General features: G+C 37.8%; 1 protein-coding gene across 5 annotated transcripts in view; it reads right to left on the reverse strand.

Moving 5' to 3' along the window:
• srsf11 (serine and arginine rich splicing factor 11) overlaps positions 1 to 22,531 on the reverse strand; it is a 30,342-nt gene extending 7,811 nt beyond the window's left edge. Inside the window, exons 1-8 of one of the 5 annotated variants that reach the window (XM_043699335.1) lie at positions 22,483 to 22,531; positions 22,189 to 22,387; positions 13,870 to 14,003; positions 10,588 to 10,697; positions 7,622 to 7,723; positions 4,960 to 5,006; positions 3,177 to 3,304; positions 1,995 to 2,076 (exon numbers count right to left, since the gene is read on the reverse strand). In XM_043699335.1, the coding sequence (XP_043555270.1) occupies positions 1,995 to 2,076; positions 3,177 to 3,304; positions 4,960 to 5,006; positions 7,622 to 7,723; positions 10,588 to 10,697; positions 13,870 to 14,003; positions 22,189 to 22,304 (719 nt within the window). In that variant the 5' untranslated portion in view covers positions 22,305 to 22,387; positions 22,483 to 22,531. Of the gene's footprint in view, positions 1 to 1,994; positions 2,077 to 3,176; positions 3,305 to 4,959; positions 5,007 to 7,621; positions 7,724 to 9,537; positions 9,662 to 10,587; positions 10,698 to 11,014; positions 13,831 to 13,869; positions 14,004 to 22,188 lie in introns of those variants that run through there. The other 4 variants (XM_043699334.1, XM_043699338.1, XM_043699336.1 and 1 more) reach the window with 4 other exon arrangements.
• Between the last annotated feature and the right edge of the window lie 859 nt (positions 22,532 to 23,390).

Genomic DNA, 23,390 nt, shown 5'->3' on the forward strand with positions numbered 1-23,390 from the left:
AAGTATATACAGCCCATATCCAGTAGCAAGACCTGGACTACATCCACTTTGGTGCTGGTAAGGAGCAAAGTAACATTTGACGATCTGAAAACAAGAATGAATGTCATGGGGAGATAGATTCTACGTCATTATCATTGCTGAATCCTCTGCCAACATAATCTTTGCGATTACCATTAGGTAGAAACTGAACTGAATCAACCATATTGGATAAGGCTGCTTTCCTTGGAGCAGAGAAGATTCGAGGTGGATATGGTAGGGTGTAAAAGTTTAATGGATAGAGATAGAATGTGTAGGAGACGGGTCAAAAACCAGGATCACAAATTTAAGCGAAGTGATAGAAGGTCACATGGAAAGTTGAAGAAAATCTTTTTTCACCCAAGGATGGCGGAAATCTGAAACATAGGGCCTGAAAAGCATGGTTGACTCAGAAGCTCTCATGACCTTTAAACAGTATTTATTCACTTAATGCATCAAATGGTTTCCATCTGTGCTGTAAACATCAGGGTCTATACCTTAGGGTATGCTAACAGTTTAGAGGTTAGGAGTTCTGACATAACTTACCTCCCACCCCCACTGCTCCTTCAACAACAAATGATTTACCTACTTTACAACGACTGCAGCAGTTCAAGGCAGCAGCCAACAATCAGTTAGAAATAGCCAGTAAATTGAGGCATAGTCAAGAATACCTGTATCTACAACGAGAAATTCTATTTTTATACTGCACATAAAGAGCTTTTTGTGTTCTTTCAGACTCTGTTACCAATCACTTTAAATCCGCATCTTCTGGTTACTGACCCTTCTTTTACTGGAACCAAGATGCTAGTGATTACAGAGATTAATAATAGTCTCACTAATATTCTATCTTCATTTTGAGGGATTTCATTCTTGAATCAAGATGACATCTCAATTCTCCACTGTCATTCTGACTTAGGAGTGTCTATACACTCCTGGTAATTTAATCTAGTGTTCCAGATCACACTACAACACCAATTTCCTTATAAGAGTCAGATCACAGCAATTCACTGTACTCCCCAATTCACAGAGGCTCTTTCTCTTCAGTTTCTTTGGCAAGAGTTAGCTTTTCATGGATTCCACCCAATCACTCAGGAAATTTGCCATTTCCCCAACTTCCTGATTTTCTTTATTCTTTCATGTAATGTGGATGTCTCTGGTAAGGTCAAATATTTGCAGCCCACCACCAATTGCCCTGAGGCTAATTAAGAGTCAACCACATTGCTGTGCGTCTGGAGTCAGGTGTAGGCCACACCAGGGGAGGATCAGCTTTCTTAAAAATGACCTGAGTGAACCAGTTGGATCTTAACAACAAAAAGACATCACAGTCAGTATTTTAATTATATTTAATAGCCTCCTCTTATTTCTACATTTTATTAATTGAATTTAAATTCCACTAGCTGCCACAATGGGGTTTGAATAATGGTACCCAGGACACCAAGCTCGACTTTTGAATCATGCATAGGAAATGTCAAAGTGCACTATTTATTTGTGAAAAGAACTACATTGTAATATAGAATAACCAAGGCAATGCTGTAAAGGAAAACTTGCCAGTCAAGAAAGTAACATTTTAGAGGATGTTTTCAGAGCTTGGGTGGGCAAAGTGCGGCAAGTCACAAGATAGTATAGGTGAAAGGATACACGAAGATGGAATTTGTAAAACTAATAAAAATAATTGGACAAACATACTTTTGTACTCTGGGATTAAAAAATAATTCTTTTGCCCCAATAAGACAAAACTTGGACTAAAAAGCTACTTTGCTTAGTTCCAAATTACTGAAAGTCAAGCATATTTCTAACTTTTCACATCAGTAAGGAATGGAATATTACTGTTGCATTTTCATAGGTCTGGAATCTATAACATTTAAGTATATGGACAACAAATCAAATTACATTAGATTTGATTTGGCACAATATATTAAATCACTCACTCAAATTATTACCCTTCTTAATGAAAACAGCAACTCTTTCCTTATTCTCACCTATGCCTTGACCGGGAACGAGAACGCCGCCTACGTGAGCGAGACCTTGATCGAGAATGTTTCCTTTTGTCCTCCTTTTTGTCTGAAATACAAAAGCCAAAATAATTGGCAGGCAAAAGGAACTAAATATACATGAGTCAATTTCAAGTGTGTTGAAACAGTTGGGTCTACCCTTAAAAAAAACACTTTTTCAGACTGAGTTGCACAAAAGAAAACGAGGACTGAAGACATTAAGCCACCCTCATCAACTCAAAAAACAAACATTTAAAGAGGGCCTCAGCTGTCAAAACTCAAATGTACATTCTGTGGCCACCATTACTGCCTCAGAACGTTCAACCCCAAAATCTTATCCCAAGACCTCAGCAGTCTCAACCTACAGTTTACGACTTGCTGGCCAAGGCCAATATAGAAGTGACTTAGCAAAGCAAGTGTCAAGATACTAAATATATGCCGCTTATGTGGAGGTGCCGGACTGGGGTGGACAAGTTCAGAAGTCACACAATATCAGATTATAGTCCAACAGGTTTATTTGTAATCACAAGCTTTTGGAACACTACTCCATCAAGTGAACGAAGGAGCAGTATTCCAAAAGTTTATGATTTCAAATAAACCTGCTGGACTATAACCTGATATCGTGAGACTTCTGTCCATGCCTCAGAGAATTACACATGGTGTTATGAAATAATGCGAAAGTTGTGTTCCTCTGCAATCTCACTGTATAGAAAATCACGCTATGAAAAACTGCTATAGAAAAATCGCCGTAACAATTCAGCAGAAATTTCGTATCATCCAAACAGCATTAGTCAATCGTGCAATTAGCCAATTCGCATTGACGAAACACGTGCTATACCAGAATGCATTGTATTGGAAAGTACATGCTTCCCTGACTAAACCAGTAATGGGTCCTTTATGTTTATTACTATACAGTAAAATGATGAGAACATTTATTGAAAAATATTACACAATTCACCCAAATCTTTGAATTTTACTCCATTATCAAATATTGCACCTTTTCAAAAAGTTGCGGTAACTACACTGAAGATTTTTATAACAAGCTATTTCTACCAATTAGCATAATACGTACAGTAATCCAACCATACAAAATTGAACACAAAGTATACTTCTGCTGCAACTTACTTGATGTCTAAACCCAATAAAAATATAAACAAACGAACATATTACCAGTTTCTATAGCAGCTGAGATCAATGACTGTGCTTCTTTAACTCTCTTCATCGCTTCTTCAATATCCTTTGAAGAGGTGTCAGATTTCAGAGCTGGACTCACAATGGTACCAGCAGCATGGTTTAACCTGAGAAAAACAAATGTATATGCAGTGCTGTTCATGCCAAAACCTTTCCTAGGAGTAAATTTAATCTGAATAATGCATGCAGTATTTTACTTAAAGGACGACAATGCCCATCATTAAATGGTGTAGTACCTTCCCCTAATTAACCAAGAAAAATTCTCCAGACAGCAATAGATCTGGAGCAGAACAGTTAATTATTGAGAGCGATATACTTCAGAAATGGTATCAGACTGGCCACCTCACACTCCTGCTAATAATCTTGGATAGTGGAGTCTGATAGGCAGACGTGGGTACTGCAGATGCTGGAGATTAGAATCAAGGTCAGAGTGGTGCTGGAAAAGCATGGCAGGCCAGGCAGCATAGAGGAACAGGAAAATCGACATTTTAGGCAAAAGCCCTTCACCAGGTGAAGTCAGATGGCAATCTAGCTGGACAAAGTACCCATCACTTATTCACTGCTTCAACTGTTGATAAACACAATCTTTTCCAAAAAAAACAAGCAACATGATCTTTGCTGAAACATACAAATTGCTCAACTCAATTCAGCCTCCATGTATAAAAATGCACACCACAAAAGTCAACAGTGCTGTTTTTACTCTCAGGCCCTAGGAAAGGGTTGAGGTCAAAGAGCGAGCAGGGATTTGCAAATACAGATGGTGATTGATTAATCCAATAAAATGTTTTGAATTAACAGAGAAGATTCATGAAGGAAATATAATGGATGTATCCTCAGTTTCAAGTTCAACTTTAAAAAACTGGCTTAAGTATAAGAAATCAATGTGCTTTGGTAAATGCTTATATTTCAGACTACAGTACTGTACACATTGGTTTGTTACTTAAGGATCAGTGCCAAAACCACTGCTTTTTAAATGTGTATTTTAATACTGGAAAAATAATAAGATTCACTGATATCACCATCACCTTCTTCTCTGGATCCCAATCTCCCACCAAACTGAGCAGGCACAGAACTAGGCACACGATTGACGCACTTAAATCTCATTCACTAGTACATGCATAAGCACTTCCCTAGAGCATACTGTGCATACTCCTCACTCAACAAATGCAGCCTTTTAGCTACAAGTTTAATTGGGGAAAAGGAGATCATTCTTCTTAAAGCAGACATTTAAGAGACATAAAAACTAATGATAAACGAAGAAAAACATTTCTACTGGTTGATCACAGCAAGGGTGGTTACATTAAGTATTTGGACACAGATTGTACTGGGAGGCTGAGAGGACAAATTTGTTTTGCATCTAAGTGGCAATGAGCTGCAGCTCTATGCTGACAAAAGGGATAAATGCTATTGGATGGGCATCTGAACAACACAAGCTTGAACGGTTACTTAACTACATTGGGTTAATGGGATTGACTAGATCGATCTGAATAGCAGCCACGAGCTGAATGGCTCCTTCTGCACCATATTGATGGCAACTTGATCATCAGATTGTGCAAACCAGGAATTAAGCCTGAAGTATTTTTTTTCCCTAGTTTAGAACTGCAACAGAATTTATTTCCTGGACCAAGTGGCAAAGTTAGACAGAAAATTACCCCACGTACCAATAAGTGAAAACCACAGAGCAGAGATCTGATACCTTCTCTCATTAGTTTAACTAATATGTAGAGAATTATTTTGATTAAAAAAAAATTCTGTAACTTACTTTGGATCAACTTGAGTGATGAGCTTTAATAGTTGATCTGCCGTAACCTAAAAACAAATATAAATATTAGTACAGAGTAAAATACTCTAGCTGTATTTGGAAACAAAAAAAAAGGGATAACTTTAACCACTGTAGAACTTGGATAAATTTCAGGCACGACAACTGCTAAATAGGGTACTCCCCAAATTGTAGTCCTTGTCACATTTCATATTAATCATTTATTCTGTCAATGGAATAGAATAGAAACTTTCTCCTCCGCACTTGCTCTGGAACATCCACATTTGATACGGGAGAAGCAGGACAATAGAATCAGTGGCTCAGAAATTTAATCAAGTTTCATTATTTCTCGAAAGGAAACCAAAAAACAGAAGAACAAAAAAAGGACTAGGCTGAAAGAATAAAAGCCTGAACATTTCAAACTTTTGCCACCTGTTGAAACAAACTGTGTGCAGAGTGCATGCTCTCCCTGTGTCTGTTTCTGCCGGGTGCTATGGTTTCCTTCCACAGCTCAAAGATGTACAGGCTAGGTGAATTAGCCATGGTAAACATTGGTGTCATGGGGATAGGGTGAGGCAGATGGGCCAAACGGCCTCTTTCTGCATTGTAGGGATTCTATAAATTTAATCGGTAAAGATGGCAATAAAAAGTAGTGCACCAGTGGAAAGCATTGCCAAATCCATTCTAATTAAAGCTTCATATGAGTAAGCTAGGAATAAACAAAAACACTGGAATATACAAGATATATACCTCATCATTAGCGCGTTTCAATATCTAATTGCACATGAACTTTCCCAGGTAGTAAAAACCACTCAGCAAGAGTATTTAAGGTTTGGTATAATTGCATAAGTTCTTGTTTTTATTTAAATACTTTTATTTACTGTGGTTTTAGAAGGATTTCAAGTCCAATAATTCTATCGTTGGTATGTTATTCATCAGGACCTAGAATCAACCTGTGGAAAATACCTGCAAAGACATTTATAGCCATACATGCAAAACACTGATGAAGCATGAACTTATATTTTAGCTTTAAACTTTTAAAAAAAAATTTTATAGAATGCAGCCATTGATGACATGCCCAGAATTTGTTCTCTAATCACTCTTGAAAAGGTGGTTTTCATTAAACCACTGCAGAGGTCTTATGGTACAGTGGCAGTATCTCTAACTTTAAGCCAGAAGGCCTGGGTTGACATCTCAACTGCTCTAGATTATAACATGTCTGAACTGACTGACTTAAAAAAAACAGTTCAGACTGATTTAACTAAACCTACAGTGCTGTTAGGAATCGACTATTGATCATCGTTCCCAACTCAGGAGAGGAACTTGCAGATATTGGTATTCCCAGACATCTGATGCCCTCATCTTTCTACATACGGTCAAAGAAGCCTTAGTGAGTTCCGGCAGTGTGTTTTGTAGTTGGCACATACTGCTGCCACAGTGCATTATTATGGAGAGAGGAATTAACATTTAAAGTGGTGAATGGCGTCAAACAGGCTGCTTTGTCCTGGATGGTATCAAGGTTCTGCAACATATTTGGAGGTCCAGGCAAGAGGAGACAATTCCATCACCATTCCGAACTTGTGCCTCATGGTTCTGGCCATGCTCTGGGGAGTTGGGAGATGTTCGCGCCACAAAACTTCCAGCTCTGATCTGCCCATTTAACCACTATTTCTGTGGCTGGCCCATTCCATTTTCGCCAATAGGCACCCCACTATCACCCTACATAGAGGAGCAAAAGACCATTCACTTGATTGAGCCTGCTTTACGATTCAATAAGGTATTGACAAAACTGATGGAGCCTTGACTTGATGTGTGTCAGTTATCCATAGCTCTCAACACATCTGTCAATCAAAAACCTGCCTAATAAGGCTTTAATGTATTCAATGACTTCTTCCTGATGAAAATTCTAAACACAAATGACTCAAGGAGAAAAGGCTCCTCAAGCCAGTTTTAACTAGGCCCTCCCATCCTAGACTTTCAGACCAGACAGAATATCCTCTCAGTATCAACGTTCAAGCACCTCACAATCTCAAGTTTCATGGACATCATCTCTATTCTTCTAAATTCCTAAGAGTTCAACCATAGGTTCAACCTTTCCTCACATGACAACCTGACATACAAGGGCACTGCAATGTTAATACTACTGAATGTCAAGGAGCCATGGTTGTATTGCCTTTCGTTGGTGATGATCAGTGCCTAACACTTGTGTGGTGCATATGTTAGGATTATTTGATCTGTTTGACTGCATTAAATGGTTAGATGCAACCTTCCTCCTGTGATGAATATAGGGCTACAGTGTGCTACAATGTGCTAAGACTGCTCAGCAAGAGTCACTAAATAGTGACAAGCAGTGGTAAGCTTCCAAACAGTAAATTCTACTGCTCTTGTACTGCTCTTCCTGTTACTCCAGATGAGTTAGTTGTACAACTCCACAAACCCCATATTTGCATGTGGCTGTGCAGATCAGTTGGGTGCAAAAGGCAGCCAAAGTGATTAAGACTTAACACCAGAGGATGTAAGCACAATAATGCACAAGAATGGCTTCTTCTTTGTCAACATTTGTCATTAACAGAAAACTGTCCTATATAAAACTATAATTACTGTACATATGGTACAAAGGCAAACCAGCTGCCAGTTACCATCTTATCTATTTAACCACACATACCTGTGAATTCAAGTTTGCTCCTGGCAGTCCAAGTGCAGCAAGAGTTGGATCCAAACCAGGATTCACATTCCCAAGAGTAGTAGCTAATGGAACATTGCTGAGCTGTTAAAAAGATAAAAGAAATTGCCTGAAAGTGCTTTTGCAGAATTAAACTGAAAATTGCCCTGAAAAGTGTTTGTTTGCTGTACTGCTTGATCACATTTAAAACACTTTGGAAGCCTAAATTATGGATTATAAAATACAGACATACGGTTTGGAGACCATTCATGTTACTTTATGAAAAGCTCGGTGATTAGAGATCAGAGATCAAGTTAAATTTGGTGCCCTGCAATAAGATTAAATTCAATTCAATTTCAACACACTCACCTCCCCAAAGTGTGTATCTGCATCTGAAGCAAAATACAAAACAGAAGACACCAATTTACAGTTTGGTGACAACGCAGGGCCCAAAACTAAATCTGTGACCTACATTTTGAGGTGCTAACTATGGCTTTTACTTTTCATTTAACTGAAAACAGCAAAGACTAAATTCTGCAAATACTCAGCATAACATGGACATCCAGAAGTTCCTTGGTTAATCTGACCCAAATTTCAGGCATTAAGATCTTCAGACAATGATGATGGATCTTTCTTTTTTGTGGTTCTGTTCGCCGAGCTGGGAATTTGTGTTGCAGACGTTTCGTCCCCTGCCTAGGTGACATCCTCAGTGCTTGGGAGCCTCCTGTGAAGCGCTTTTGTGATCTTTACTCCGGCATTTGTAGTACAGAGAACAGCCAGGGAATTCCTAGAGGCATGGCACTCATCCACAGATTCAAATCAATAAGCATATCGACCTGGACCCAATATACCGACCACTACAACGGACAGCTGGAACTGACAACTGGAAGCAACAGATTCAAACCACTGCAAATGCCGGAGGAAAGATCACAGAAGCGCTTCACAGGAGGCTCCCAAGCACTGAGGATGTCACCTAGACAGGGGACAAAACGTCTGCAACACAAATTCCCAGCTCGGCGAACAGAACCAAAACAATGAGCACCCAAGCTACAAATCTTCTCACAAACTTTGATCTTGCTTTTTTTTTGACTTCCTGGTTGCTGACAGCACTGCACCTGCAAATGGCCTCAACTTGGAACCAGATTTAAGATGCCATCAGAAGAACAAAACTACTTTACAGAAACTTCTAGATCTTTGTAAGCATCTTTTAAAAAAAATCAGCAGAAAGTATAGTTCCATTGTCACTAATAGCAAACTCTGGGGGCACTGTGGTTCATTCATGAGGCCAAGGGGTTTGTAGACAATACATTCCAGAACGTAGTCACCCCTCAGCTTAAGGAAGTGCAGGAGGAACTGGTGACGACTAAACAGGTAGCACGAGTTCCAAGTTCATCTCACTTTCAATCCACTTGTTGGCATTGCAGAACCAGGTCATAGCACTGGACCTGCACATATTGTATAAGGACATTATTGCTGAACAGTAACAGGATGAAGTTTTTGGGGGGGGTAACTTGAAAATGCTGTATGGGAGGTTTAAAATGAAATTGAAGGGAGATGGGATCCTGAATCTAAGGCTTTGTGTCTGTTGCCGCCATTTAAAACAGTGGTCAAGACGTTTACAAGTGGTCAAGACCTTTACTGTTGCCAAAAATTGAGTTAGTGGTAAATAGTGAGGAAGAAAACTATAAATTGCAGAAGTCTATCAACTGATTAGATAGGTGCACAACAGTGGCAAATGGAATTCAACCTGCAATGTAGTGTACTTAGGGAGGGCTAGCAAGGCCAGTGATTTTACTATGAATGATAGGAACATGGAAAGTACTGAAACTCAGCATGAGCTTAGTCTACAAATACATAGATTTCTGAAAGTAGCAGGGAAAGTCAATAAAATGGTTACATAAGACATATGGGATGCTTGCCTTTATTAGTTGAGGCACAGAATAAAAGGTGGTTTTGCTGGAATCATACAAAACATTGGTTAGGCCACAACTGAAGTACTGCATTCACAGTGTGTTGGTCATCATTATTAGATGGACGCTGTTACATCAAAGGATGGGCAAAGGAGATTCACCAGGATGCTGCTTGGATTAGATGGCCTGAGGTATAAGGAAAGATCAGACAGGCTGGAGTGGTTTTTTTTGGAGTAGCAAAAAAAATTGATAGGTTAGCAAGAAAGATTGAGAGACAGAGGGTGGAACTGAAGATACTTCCTCCATTAGTAGAGGGATCAATAATCAGATGACAAATTTATGATAGAAATAGAAGATTAAGAGGAGACTGGAGGAGAAATGCCTTCAGCCAGAGGGTAACATTTAAGTAGCATTTAGAATTTCACTTGTGTTGCCAAAGCCTCCAGGGATGTGGGCCAAGAAATGAAAACACAATTATGGAATTCAGATCTTTGCTGATTGGCACTGGCACAATGAGTTTATGACATTTGAAGTCTCAAACTGAATATCAGTACAGCTGCCATAACATTTGCTAACTTTGCTGTCTGCAGTAGACAACAGAATTAAGAAACAGCAGAGTCTGAGAGGCTATGTCAGATATAATTTGAAAAAGGATAATGCTTTTCTTGGGTGTGTATCAGGCATAAAGCGAGACAAGCAAAACAAATTTTCAAATCAAACTTTTTTATTATGCCCAAAATAAATGACGAGCACTTGATTGCATAATCAGCATTTAAACCAATGTCAAACAAATAAGATAATGTTTACTTTTTTAAAAACTGGTAATAGCTACAACTACAAAATAAAATTAGGCATTGGTGTGTGGTAGGGACTGTCTAAATTAAGAAAATAAATCAACTGAGCAAATAAGAGCCTAATAAAACAAAAATATTAATTGCTTCAGGATTTCAAGCACCATTCACAGTCATCAAGATTAGAAAAGTTGGAAATATGTACTAGATATTAAAGGTGCTTAAACAAGATTATTTTCACGCATATGAAATTGAAGAATTTACTTACTGATGTCAGAGGATTAGGTGTTGGTAAAAGTCCACCTCCAGGCAGCAGACCTGCCACTGCATTAGCTGGTGCCAATAGAGACAAAGCCTTAGACTCATCAGGAATGACTCCTGTAGAAAAATTCAGATCTGCATTAGAATAAGCCAACACAAGTTGAGACAATACACAAATACACCCAGCAAAACAAGGTCTCACTGTTTTCAGCACCTTAGCTTGTAGAAAGTACACTTATAATCTTGCTAAAATAGATTTTATGTTTTACTAATTACAACTGAAACCTTTTAAACTTTTAGAATGAAAAGCCATAGATGTAAAATTTGATTTTTTTTGCCCTGAATCTAAAAATCAGTATATACTATAGTAAAAAAATAAATAAATATCACAATACACACTACTTTTTTTTGTAACACTGCCAAGATATTATCACCTGTACTCGATTTTTTAGTCATGAACCAAACGTAAGCAAGCACAGTCGGTTCTCCAGGGGTTGTGCTCTCAACTTTTCAAAAGATGTTTTATGAACAAGCGACTCGTGTCGGCTGCTTCACTATAAAGCACACAGAAAAATCAAGATACACAAGACAAAAAAAAGTTTATGATTTAGGGACCAAAATCATGAAAAAGTTCACTATGACTTGTTTAGAACTTACCATTAGACAGGAGAATTTCATGAACAAGCTGAAACATACTGCTCATTATATATTAAAAGCTACTTTTTGTGTAAGTGAACCACTTTGTTTTCTGCAATGTTACTAGATATCAATTTGCCACTGTGCCCCAATGCCCCATAATCAAGTGACATTCTGTAAATATATATTCACACCTACTGCATTTCTATCCTTTACAGATAATAGTAATTATCAGCACTGCATGTATAAAGATACTGTGTAGCACCTCAGCAAGAAAACATACAACAAGTAAAGGACACTTAAGAGAAACTGGATTAGCTGCAGAAGGCAAAACTGTTGGGTGGTATTTTCAGCAGGGCCTGGTAAATAGGTCTGGCTGAACCAGGGAAAAGAACTGTAAAACACAACAACAAAAAAAGAAAAACCACTGTTAAACAAAGGCAATGGTTCCACTTTCTGTACTGAGCAGTGCTGATAAAATTAACAGAATGCACTTAGCATAGCGTTATCAGGGTGGTTTACATCACTGAGATGCTACCGACTGTCATAAATAAAGGATCGTCTTTTCAATGATTTATGAAAATTATTATGCAGTTCATATGTACCTTTTGCGTTTATACTCAGATGGAAGATGAATTTGACAGGAGGGAAAGAACAAAGAAAAAATAGGGAAAGGAAAACAGACAAAAGAATGAGACAACTGACAGCCATCATCTACCAGTAAACAAGATTTCCAACATGCTGTAAGTCCCTTTTCAAGCTGAGCAAGTTATTGCATGTAATACTTGCTTACCGTGTTTCTTGATTGTATTTTTGCTAATCCAGACCTTCATTACAGCAATCACAATCACAATCACACAAATTAAAACATGCAAATAAAAAGCTCTTCACAGGGCCCCAGAAAAGTAGATTTTGAAATCATATAGTCAGAGTCATACAGTATAGAAAAAGGCCCTTCGGCCCACCATGTCTACATGTATAATACTCCACATATTTAGTAAATTTTAGATACACAACTTATCACAAGTTGATTAAGTGACCCACTAACTCAACCAGAAATGTTTTCATCCAAGTAACTTGACTTGGTGTATCAAAACACACAAGTGGGGCATGGTACAAGGACAAAAACCTTATTCTTTTAGTGTAATAAACATGCCTAAAAATAAGAAACTACAACAGACTAACTCATCTGGAGCCCTGAGAGAATTCAATTTAAAAAAATGTCAGTGTAATAGAACGTGTGATTGCAGATACCATAAAGCAGGCCATTTTGGCTTACACAGCCTTGTGTTGCCATTCCAAGAGGATAATTTGAATTATAAATTGAGTTGTTACCAATCACTTTCTAGTCTCACACAAACCAAATGAATGGTGCCAAAATTACCTACTCTACAGTACGTAATCCCTTGCAAATAAAATTATTTTTCAGCCTGCCCTGTCTCAATTTGCTGAATTCTTGCCTTCATACAATCTAAATTGGATAACATCAAAGCCTAGAAATATAGAAACAGTGAAGAGAAAAGGTAGTTAACAAGAACAAATGATTACAACAGGACAACACATGGGGACTCTTATGCTTGCTGGCCTTTTGTAAATTGCCTAGAATCCCCTGTCGCTGCAGAGGACCCACTTTTTCAGTCATCAGGGAAGGGGCTCTGCAAATGCCTTCTCCACTATAAAAATCACACACACAGATAACAGAGAGAAGAATTTATTATTTTGGGTGATGCTCTGGTTTTATGAAACGATATGGTTATTAAAAAAGACACGTCCACCTTCATAAAAGCACATAAAAAGCTGGATGAACCAACTTTTTAAAACTTTATTCTCGGAAATCCCCCCCATTAACAACCCTTGGTGTACTGCATGATAAAGAAACAATTTGAGAATACTCATGTATATTTTGAGTTAAGAATTAGAATGCTTGTAACTTCACTTAATTTCATTTTAAAAGAAATTCTCATGCAGATGTATAGAAATATTTTCAGGATTGATAGTTTAACCACATCCAATGTATTGTTTACAACAGAATTTAATAGGCTGAATTATTAGAAACATTTGAAAAATATTAATGCTCCAGTGCATAATTCGTAAAACACCTCCAAAATGGACAATGGTCAGGAAATTATGATTAGTTTGAAATGATTAGTATTTGACATTACTTTGAGATGTGCTGTTTTCATGTAAACCCCTATTGTATAATTACTAATGGGCTCTTCACAAGAAACAATAATGTGGACTGTCACAGCTTTGGTCTAATAAATCGACCCAAGAGCCTCTTATCCTTCAAGTTAATAATACAAAACTTTGATGGCAAAAGCACTTTTATAATGCAATTCATCATTAAATGCAACCACCCTGTCCATAATCAACTCCTGTAATGTTTAATGATTCAGTCTAGATTCTGCAGTCATCGCTCTCTAAAAGGTATTCACTTAGATCAGTTAAATAAAAGTCAGGCAGTTCCATCATAAATTTCTCAAAATACACTGCAGCATTAACATTTTACATTTTGTTGTTAATGATGGCTGTATACCAAGGGTTAAAGGATCAATATCACTAATAACGCTTAGCATGCTGGTACATTGGAATTTACAGAAATGCTCTACTGGGTGTAAAAGGGTGAAAAACCCCCAAGCAATAAAACACAAACCTTCTGTATAAGGTACAACTATCAAAGCTCTGTCAATGAAGACCGTGTTTGTCAAATGCTGCGCCACTCCCACAGCGTCAGGTTCATGAAATTTTACGAAACACACACGAGACGTCACAGGTAATGGTGATTCACTGAAAGAACAAAAAACACAAATGAAGTGTCAGGATTAGACTGCCTTTCCTCTTTTTAGTAAGATGCAATGTCCAAAATGGACTTTAAAATCAGAAGATGAAGTTACTTAGAATAGACAGGGTATTACAGTCAATTTCACCACGGGTTCTATCAATGTACAGTGGGCACAAACTTACAAGAAGCAAACCAAATGAATGGTGCCAAAATTACCTACTCTACAGAAGCAATGGTGTTGTGGTAACATCAACAGACTAGTTAGTATTCCAAAACTTCAGATTAATGCTGTGGGGCAGTTGTTCTAATCCCATCATGGCATGTGACATTTGGATTCAACAACAATCTAGAATCAAGTGCTCGTCCAGTAATGACCATGCAATTGCTCTCAAAATTTTAAGATTCCAGATGGTCCTTTAGAAAAGGAAGGAAATTTGTAATCCTTACCTGGCCTGGCCTACATCTGACTCCAGCATTGTGGTTGATTATTTTAAACTGCCCTCTGAAATGGCCCTAACAAGCCATTCAATTCAAGGGAAAATTAGGGAGGCTGGTGATGCCAAATCCCATGAACTAATAATAAAAAAAATGAATATCCAGATTATTCTTGAAGAGACTTAACAAATAAAGCTTGTCTTAAGGCTTGGAAAGCAAATGTGACCGCAGAGTAAGAGTGGCCGGCCAATGGTTTCCTTCAAAACAGATCTGAATACACGAGCTAAGATTTATGCAGTGACAAAATGGAACCTCCATGTTGATCCAGGATCATTCCATCAGAGTTTCCTCTTACACATCTCCATTATGAAGGGTTGAAACCCATAGCTTGAGGCCACTAGTTTAGTACGAGCCATTTGAGGGAAAAAAAAAAGCAAAATTCTACAAAAACTCTACAGTTAAGAGGAGGTGGAATACTATGTAAGATCCTGTCTCACCCCCTTCCCAAGGCACAGTGCTGGAAAAAGCCATACTTAACATAATCAAAATTACTAATCAGCAAGGCAGATCGTAGTTCTGGATTGTAGCAAGGAAAAAAATCAATATTTTGATTCAAAGGACTGCTTTAGAAGCAAACTGAATCACTGATTTTGAATGCACTTTTTCAAGGATGTCACAATGCTGAATACTTTACACAGAATTTTAGAATTGTTTACTAAAGAGAAAATAAATCCATAACATATTTCTTAAAAAATTATCTAAGATCATGAACAAAAAGCATGGGTTAGGAAATAATTGCAGGGTGCTGGCCACTACAAAATGCTAACATCTATACTGCTCTGATATTCTAACAATCTTACCATCCACCTCAGTTGATAAGTGACCCTACCATGGGCTTTAAGTATTTAGAAACGATCAGCAATTTCAATAGTAAACCATTCCAGTTTTATGTGGTAATTGTAATTTAGCTACAAACAAAACTTGGCAATCTTAATTCTTCTCTGGGGGACAATGCTGCTCCTCATTGTGACAACCACTGTTTCACAGTATTACTTTCAATTTGCACAAGTCCAGCCAGAAAACCTTTAGATCACAATTAAAACATCAAGATAATAAAATCTAAACAGAACAACCAACGCAATTTATCAATACCCCTTTCAAAATAACAACCATTAAACTTTTTTCTAACCGTGTTTTTTTTTTGTGCTCCTTCTTTGTATTTTCATTCTTAGCCCTTTGCATTTTCCATTTCTTATTCCTTTAGCTTTTTCCAACACATACAAAGAAATTCATGCTTAATAATTAGTTTTTGCTGTTACGATATTATGACCAGAACTCAAGTTAGGTTCCAAATGGGCCACATCATGGTATTAGGCTACCATGTGGAGAGCAATAAATTGACTCCACTTCTACATACCATTCATCCCTTCGTTGGGTTAGAAGAATTCTGTCTCAATTTTCTTCCAGGCCTAATGAACTGGTTTTAAATGGAGCCAATTTAATGAGGCTTTCTTAAATCAACAGGTGAGTTTATTCATTAATATACGGGAAGAATTGATAATACAACAGATTTTCATAGATTAGAAACAGGCGATGCCAAAAGGATAAATATTTTTTAAAGAACATAAACAGATCAATCTCGGAATTGTTCATAAAGAACTGATGGTTGAACGTTGCAATGCAGATTACCGGTAGTGTTGACATGGGCAGTTGAAAAACCATTCTTAGTTCTGTTGTCTGTTTGAGGTTCCTTTTCCAAAAACTGGTTTGCAGCACTCAAGTGATGGGTTTCTTCCTTTACCTGCAACACAGTGTAACGAAGGGATAGCTCTTCGACTCTGACCTTCACAGCATGTCAATGCTCGAATCCAGGCAGGTGCACACAAAAGCCTTTGGTCCCACAAGTCCAAATCAGGAGAATTTAAACTATTTTTAAGAATCCTCTCCTTGTCAGTTTTACCCTCCAGGAACACACATTCTTCAAGAAGTGGCTTTTGCCGAGCAGGGGACACATTATCTCTTCTTGTAAAGTCTCTCCCTGTTTGACGTATCCCTGACAATTTTACGCGAGATATTCCAATGGTTTCACACACTATTTTGCCAAGTCTAAATTTAGCTCAAGTTTTTTTTGTAGCTGTCTTCCTTTTCAAAGCACATGCTGGAAAGATTTCCATAAATACTTAAAGGTTTTGATCTATTAAGGTTGTGTAATTGACGAATATTAATCAGTTAACCTAATACTAAGCTATTCTGTTTAATTGTAACCAGAAGAGACTACATCATATAACTAACTGCTGATCTGCAGCTGACAAATGAGGCCCTGTTGCTGTACTTTATTGGCTTAATTACAGGGTAGATTCACAAAGTTGTCAGGGTTGAATGAGCAAAGCTTCAGTACCATGCTATACTCCATAAAATCTCATTAAGTGTTCAATCTATAGACTCAGAGCAAAAATTTAGAAAAGCTGTGTGGTGTATAGAGCAACAGCTGACAGCAGTCAAGCCTTCAGCCTTTTATAGTTTTTAAACTTGCAGTGAAGCAAAAACTATACTAAGTATCCTTTGGCTCAAACCAGGTTCAAAGAAAATTTTGAGCAACTATTTTTGCAGGAGTGTAGTCCTTTACGACTTTCATTCCTTAAGACTGCATATTAACTGAATCAAAATAAAATACACACGATACCAGTTTATAGTCCAAAAGGTTTATTTGAAACCGGAAACTTTCAGAGCCCCGGCTCCTTCCTCAGGCATTTAGTAACTGAATGTGCAAACTGTATTTCACTCTCTCGGCATGAATACGCTTTACGCATTAATCCTCATACATACTTTGAATAGATTTTAAGTATTATCTACTTTGTAATTTCTGTAGTCGTCTTATGGTTGCAGGAAACATTGTTCTATTTTCTTATCTTTAACTGTCCCAAGTACCAAAGTGTTACTATACATAAAAGAAAAACTACTTATTTCCACGCCATAATGTGGGTCCCAGGTGACCAAACAGTCCAATGTTGGGTTTGCATACATGTACAGGGAGAGAGCAGGTGGCACTTTTGAGTCAGGTGGTTGGGATGCTCCAATTTGCACACATTCCTTTTGCTCGGCCTCCACACAGAGATGCTTTAATGGTTAGCATTTTGCAGATACTACTTCTCCAGTTTGGGCAAGTGATTCTGACGAGCCAGTGGGGACATTCTATTGTTTTCAGGGAGACTTTGACATGCCCTTGAATATTTTCCTTTGCCCTTCTGGTAACTGCCTACTGTGGCAAAGATCAGAATAAAGAGTTTGTTATGGAAGTCTCGTGTCAGACACACCGATAACAATGTAGCCTACCCAACCAGCTAATCAACAGTAACCAGTGTCTCAATGCCAGAGAGAAGGCACTAATATTGGAGCATCTATCTTGCCACTGGATTCGCGGGATATTGTGCAAGCATCGCCAAAAATATTTCACTAGAGGTTTTAGCTGCATATTACACATCTGAGATATTCAGTAGAACAGGTTAGTTTGCTGCCCTGTACACCATAAGCTTGAAGACTTTAACAGATCACAGGTGGACCAAAGTCTAGGAGACAGTGAAGAATTTCATGGCAATGCCTGCCCACATTGTGTTTTTGTTAGAAGCAATCTGCTTGTCAAACAGAAGTCCATCTTAATATGAGTTCTGTAAGACAACCTCACTTGACAAGGAGTCCAGAGTTCATTTGTTAGGCAATATTGACATGATACCTTTAACTTCAAATAGGTTAACATCAAAAACACATTACACCGCCGTGTTATTTTAGTTAAGTCAAAGTTTGACAATGTCACAAAGGAAAGCTATAGAGGTGGGTGGGGGGCAGGATAGAAAGAGAGAGAAAGCCAGGTGTGTGTCAACAGCACATAGAATAGTTCCCAGAAGTAATTGATGTTTTAGATAATAATTAGTTACAAGATAATGAACCATCAATAGATGACCACCATCCTCAAAAGCCAATCAAAACCAAGCCATGCTTTATTGGACACTGAGTGCAATATTATTGACCATGCACATGGGTTGGGGTTTGGAAAGAGTTAATAAGTATCAGCTTTCAATGAGCTAAGTCCATGCTGAGTTTTAAACTTGCAGAGATTTGCAAAAGACCAATGGCCTTTACACCGACACCAAACTGCCATTTAGTGAGTCATTCAATAGGTTACAGTATTACATTAATGCACGATTGTTTATACTGAAATATTAACGTAATTCTTCAAGTCTTAGGGACATCCCGAAGCATTCTGTATGAAGGGATTGCTTCTGAAATATAAATGTTGTGTTGTAAATGTATGATTAGCTCTTATAAGAGGATGAGATATGTTGTCAGATTAACGATTTCATACACAGGATATAGAAAAAAAGTACTGGGTTGAAGTACTTACACATTTAGAAAGAAGACCACAAGATAAATTGAAACTTAAGTAGCAGGCTATAATAACCTAAACAGTGTAGCTGGAAAACAAAGCAGCAATTTAAGAACGGGGCAGGTGGTGTTACTGCCCAAAGACTGTAAATATTCAAAAAGAAATTCAAACACCACCTTTTAACAAATAAAACTATGCCATAAGATTTCATTTAAAGACTAATTATATTGAACAAATTAAACAAAAATACAATTAAGTTAACAGTATAACTTATAACTATGTGTAGACAGGTCTGCATCTCCCTTGCCTCAAGGGTTCTTACAAGACAAATCAAAATTATTTTCTGCCATCAGGACCACATCCTTACCTCCAGGCTATTCTCAGAGGTAAAGTTTTCTTTTATTCTCTCAACCATGAAAGCCCAAGTCATCTTTTGGCTACTTGTTCAAGCTAATCAGTTTACTCTTGCAATAAGACAAGGAGGCCAATCATTAATTTTTGCACTAGCTTAAAACTAGACAAAATTCCAACTTCTGTTCCTCAAGATTCCAAGCAAGATTAAGCTTCACTCACCTGTCCACATGATAAATAATGTTCACTCTCCTTCAAGTGCAAGTGCACATCGTTTACTTTGGCCAACTTCTGAGCTGCAAACCATATTACCAGCTTAAAAACCTTTCCCTGTAAATATCCAGAAAAACCGAAAGCAGAATGCTTTCCAACCCTCCACCTAACCCCATGAAATAGTCTGCTTTGAGCTATTTCCAAATCCACCTTCGTATTAATTTGCCATCATTTAATTTTTTTGATCTGAAGTAGCGAGTGCATTTTACAAAACCCCTCAAAACTAATTTCCTTTACCTCACAATACATTAACATCTCATTGTATGTGGTCCCCCAGTTTAGTCCATCTGTTATTTTATAGCACACTCTCTTCTATTCTTTTGTAACCTTCTGAACTAGCATTTCTCTAGGTGTACTGGTGATGAAAGCCCAGCAATTTAATGATCTGTTTTTCTGGAGTGCAAGGGGAGAAGTCTATGCAACTGAAGGAAAGCAGAGAAAGAGACATTATTAAAAATAAAAGATGAAAAGACTAAAAACAAAACTTATCCAGGAAGGGAGAAAATAGTCGACAAACATGGGCAATTTATACCAGTTCCATTAATACTAGGAGGCCTGTTTATATTGCCAGAGAACTGTTTACACAAGTCATAAACTGTAATGTGCAGTTTTACATTGTAAGTGTTGATCATACTTGAATTATCAGTAGGATAGTGGACAGTTTGTGAACAGTATGCCACTTCTGCAATGGAATTATGTATAAACCATTTTCAGAAGAGATTAAATTCACAACCACTTATTTGACATTGAAAGCTCAGCCTTGAAAGCCTAATTCCATTTAAGCTTCCGCCCCTTGTATCAATATCAAAATCAAGACAGTGTAATATGAACATCCAAACTCAGAAGTCAATTCTCCACCATTCAACAAGAGCTTGGCTGGTCAATTTACTCCAAATCCCCATAATCTTTCACACCTTACTCATCTGAAATTTATCAACCTTTATCTTAAAAATATTCAAATACTCTGCTTCCAATACATTTTGAGGAAATGTTCTAAAGACTCATGACTGTGGGGGGGGAAAAAGATCTTTAAAAGGGCTACCTCTTATTTTTAAAAATTGACCATTAGTTCCAGATTCTCAGAAGAGGAAACATACTTTCCATAAACATCCTGCCAAGACCCTCCCCCAGGATTGTGTTCCAATCTTATCACTTACATAATCTCAGAACTATAAAATATCCTATTCTCCTTTCCAAATCAGACACTTCAGACTAAATATTAGCATTTTATCAGCATTGTGATATTTTATTCTTCCCTGCAGTGCTGTCCTCTGGACTTTGGTAAGTCATCTTTGTTCACAAAAAAACTTCCAGAAAACCATTATCCAGCAAGTAACTGTTAAACATAAAAAGCATTAGTTAATACGTTGGCTGATTTATAAGGTATACTTTTGATATCAAAAATTAGAAAATAGCTATGATAATTCAAGCCACTTCAAATTTAACCAAAATAATAATTGAAACTATAGGAACTACAAGACAGAATGGAGTGTAAAGAGCAGAATACTCCTGAAAAGGGTATACTGCCAGCGTAGCTCCAAGTAAATCTGGAAGCAAAAGTCCCCCTCTGACGTAACATGGGTCTGGATGGATTAACATGCTGTGGTTGTAAATACATTTCAGTGAAACCCCAGCAGCATCTTATATATAACGACCTCAAAATTCTTAAGTCAATCTGTACCCAAAGTTCTTCAGGTTTAAAGCACCCACGTACATCTTTAGCTAAAAAGACAAACAGAAGATACCTGAAAGATAATTAAGCAACGTAATTAAAATGTTACAGGCGACTCTTCACCCTCGCAATAATGCAGATTTAACAACCGAGGCTCACAGTCGAACGAGAGAAATATATACATTATAAATAAAGACTGTACAAGTACGACTAAGTTTCAAGCAAAATTTTTGAAAGAGGATAACAGCTTAATGTTCAGAACCTTTACACATGTACGTTCCTTTCAAATCATGTGAATTTTTTTTAAAAACACGATTAATTTTGTAATTCAGTCTGTTTTTCAGCCGAAATTACAAATTGGGTCAATGACTAACGGCTTTGTGAGAAAATGAAAATTTCATTGCATTTGTTTTGTCATACGCCCACTTTTGCTGCAATAGACCATTTACCTACCCACATTTAAGAAACACGAGGAGTAGGGCCTTACGACACTTGCGTCTGCTTTTGAACTGCTCTCGCTAATTTTTTCACTAAACGTGGCCAATTTTATTCAAAACACTGCTCAACCATTTAGGAGTTATTACAACTCGTAGCTGTGTCACTACATCGTACAACAATAACAATCGAAAACAATAATGATCGTCTGAGGGGGCGAGGGAAAGCTTTACATGGGCGGCCATTTTACCCGGGTGTGATAAAACCTCCACAGCTTTGGTACCTTCAAATAAACAACCTTTGCAACAAGAACTTTCACATTTTATTGTGTTTTGTTATAATTACTAGGGCGCCATCGATGTGAATCCTGATAAAAGCAGCTTCGAACATGTGGTGAGCGTAATGGGGATGGTGCGTATGAGATGGCAGCGAATCCAAATACCACACAATAGTGAAAATACTACTCCTTAACCGTTTACAACGAAATTTTAAAAAATAATCACGCAAGTATTATTTCGAGACGCACGCTCTTGAAACATGCGCCGTATAGGGAAATTCACTTTCACTCAAGGTTTAAAAAGCTCCGCATCAGATCTGGCGCGGGCTAGGCCACAGGCCTGTTTGGAAGTTTGGAGTTACTCACTCTGAAGGGAAGAGCCGCAACTCGTCGATTTTGCCCAGAAACCCGAACAGAGTTTTCATCTGCTCCGAGGTGGCGCTCGGCGAAACATTGGTCACTTGAATGACGTCTGTGGCCATTTCACGTTTTTTTTAACAAATGATTTTTCAAAAAAAAGTAATTATTTTCTCGATCCTACTTTTTCAACGACGTTTTCTTGAACCTAAGACATTAAAAATACAGAAGAAAATAAAGTATATATGACAATTTACAGATTAATTAATCGGCGTTAAAAACTCCCGGGTCTTCGTCCGAGACCTTCAATAACAACGGGCAGGCTCCGCGGTATCCCACAATCCAGCGCGACTCACCGCGCAAACGCAGTACTCTCTTTCTTTCCCCCTAACTGGGGGAGGTCAACTTCTATCTTTCTCCCTAAAAATCAGGCCAAACCGACTACCGTCATGGAGAAACATCTGCGCATTTATTACTCCAAAGAAATGGAAAATAAATAACATTACTACTTTGGAACATCATCTCGGGAAATGTTGACACTGCTTTCTCTCTACAGATGTTGCCGGACCTGCTAAGTTTCTGCAGCAATTTTTGTTTTCGGTTCAGATTTCGGGCGATTGCAGTTCTTTGTTTTATATTAACATTACCGTTATGCCTTTGCGGTTTTCCTGTTTATCTCCAAAAGCAGTCAAATTTCCCTGCTCTTAAGTGCCTATCATTTTCTATGAGTAAATTAATTGTCTCGGCGTTATACTTTTATTTTCCCACAACAAATGCTTGAAAAGATTTGAAATATATTCCCAGAGGATTTTAAGTGAAATATAAACAGAAACTGTTGGAAATATTAGGCAAGTCAGGCAGCATCTGTCGAGAAAAAAAGCAGAGTTAATGTTCAAATTAATATTTTGTCAAATAGGGACAAGTTTGAATGGACAGATAAGACAGTAATGTTCATGCCACACAAGTATTAAGCAATCCATAAAAGAAAGTTTAACCACCTCTCCAAAACATTCAAAGGCACTATGAACATCTGTGAATCACCCTTCTCCATGCAGAAACTTGAAACAGGCACCATATACGAAACATCAACTTTTCCACCTCCTGATGCTGCCTAGCTTACTGTGTTCTTCCTGCCTCCTCTTGTCTACCTTGGATTGCAGCATCTGCAGTTTTTTTGGTATCTAACCATATACACCATGCCACAAGACCAG

Source organism: Chiloscyllium plagiosum, chromosome 11 (assembly GCF_004010195.1).
Source record: "Chiloscyllium plagiosum isolate BGI_BamShark_2017 chromosome 11, ASM401019v2, whole genome shotgun sequence".
NCBI classification, from domain to species: Eukaryota; Metazoa; Chordata; class Chondrichthyes; order Orectolobiformes; family Hemiscylliidae; genus Chiloscyllium; species Chiloscyllium plagiosum.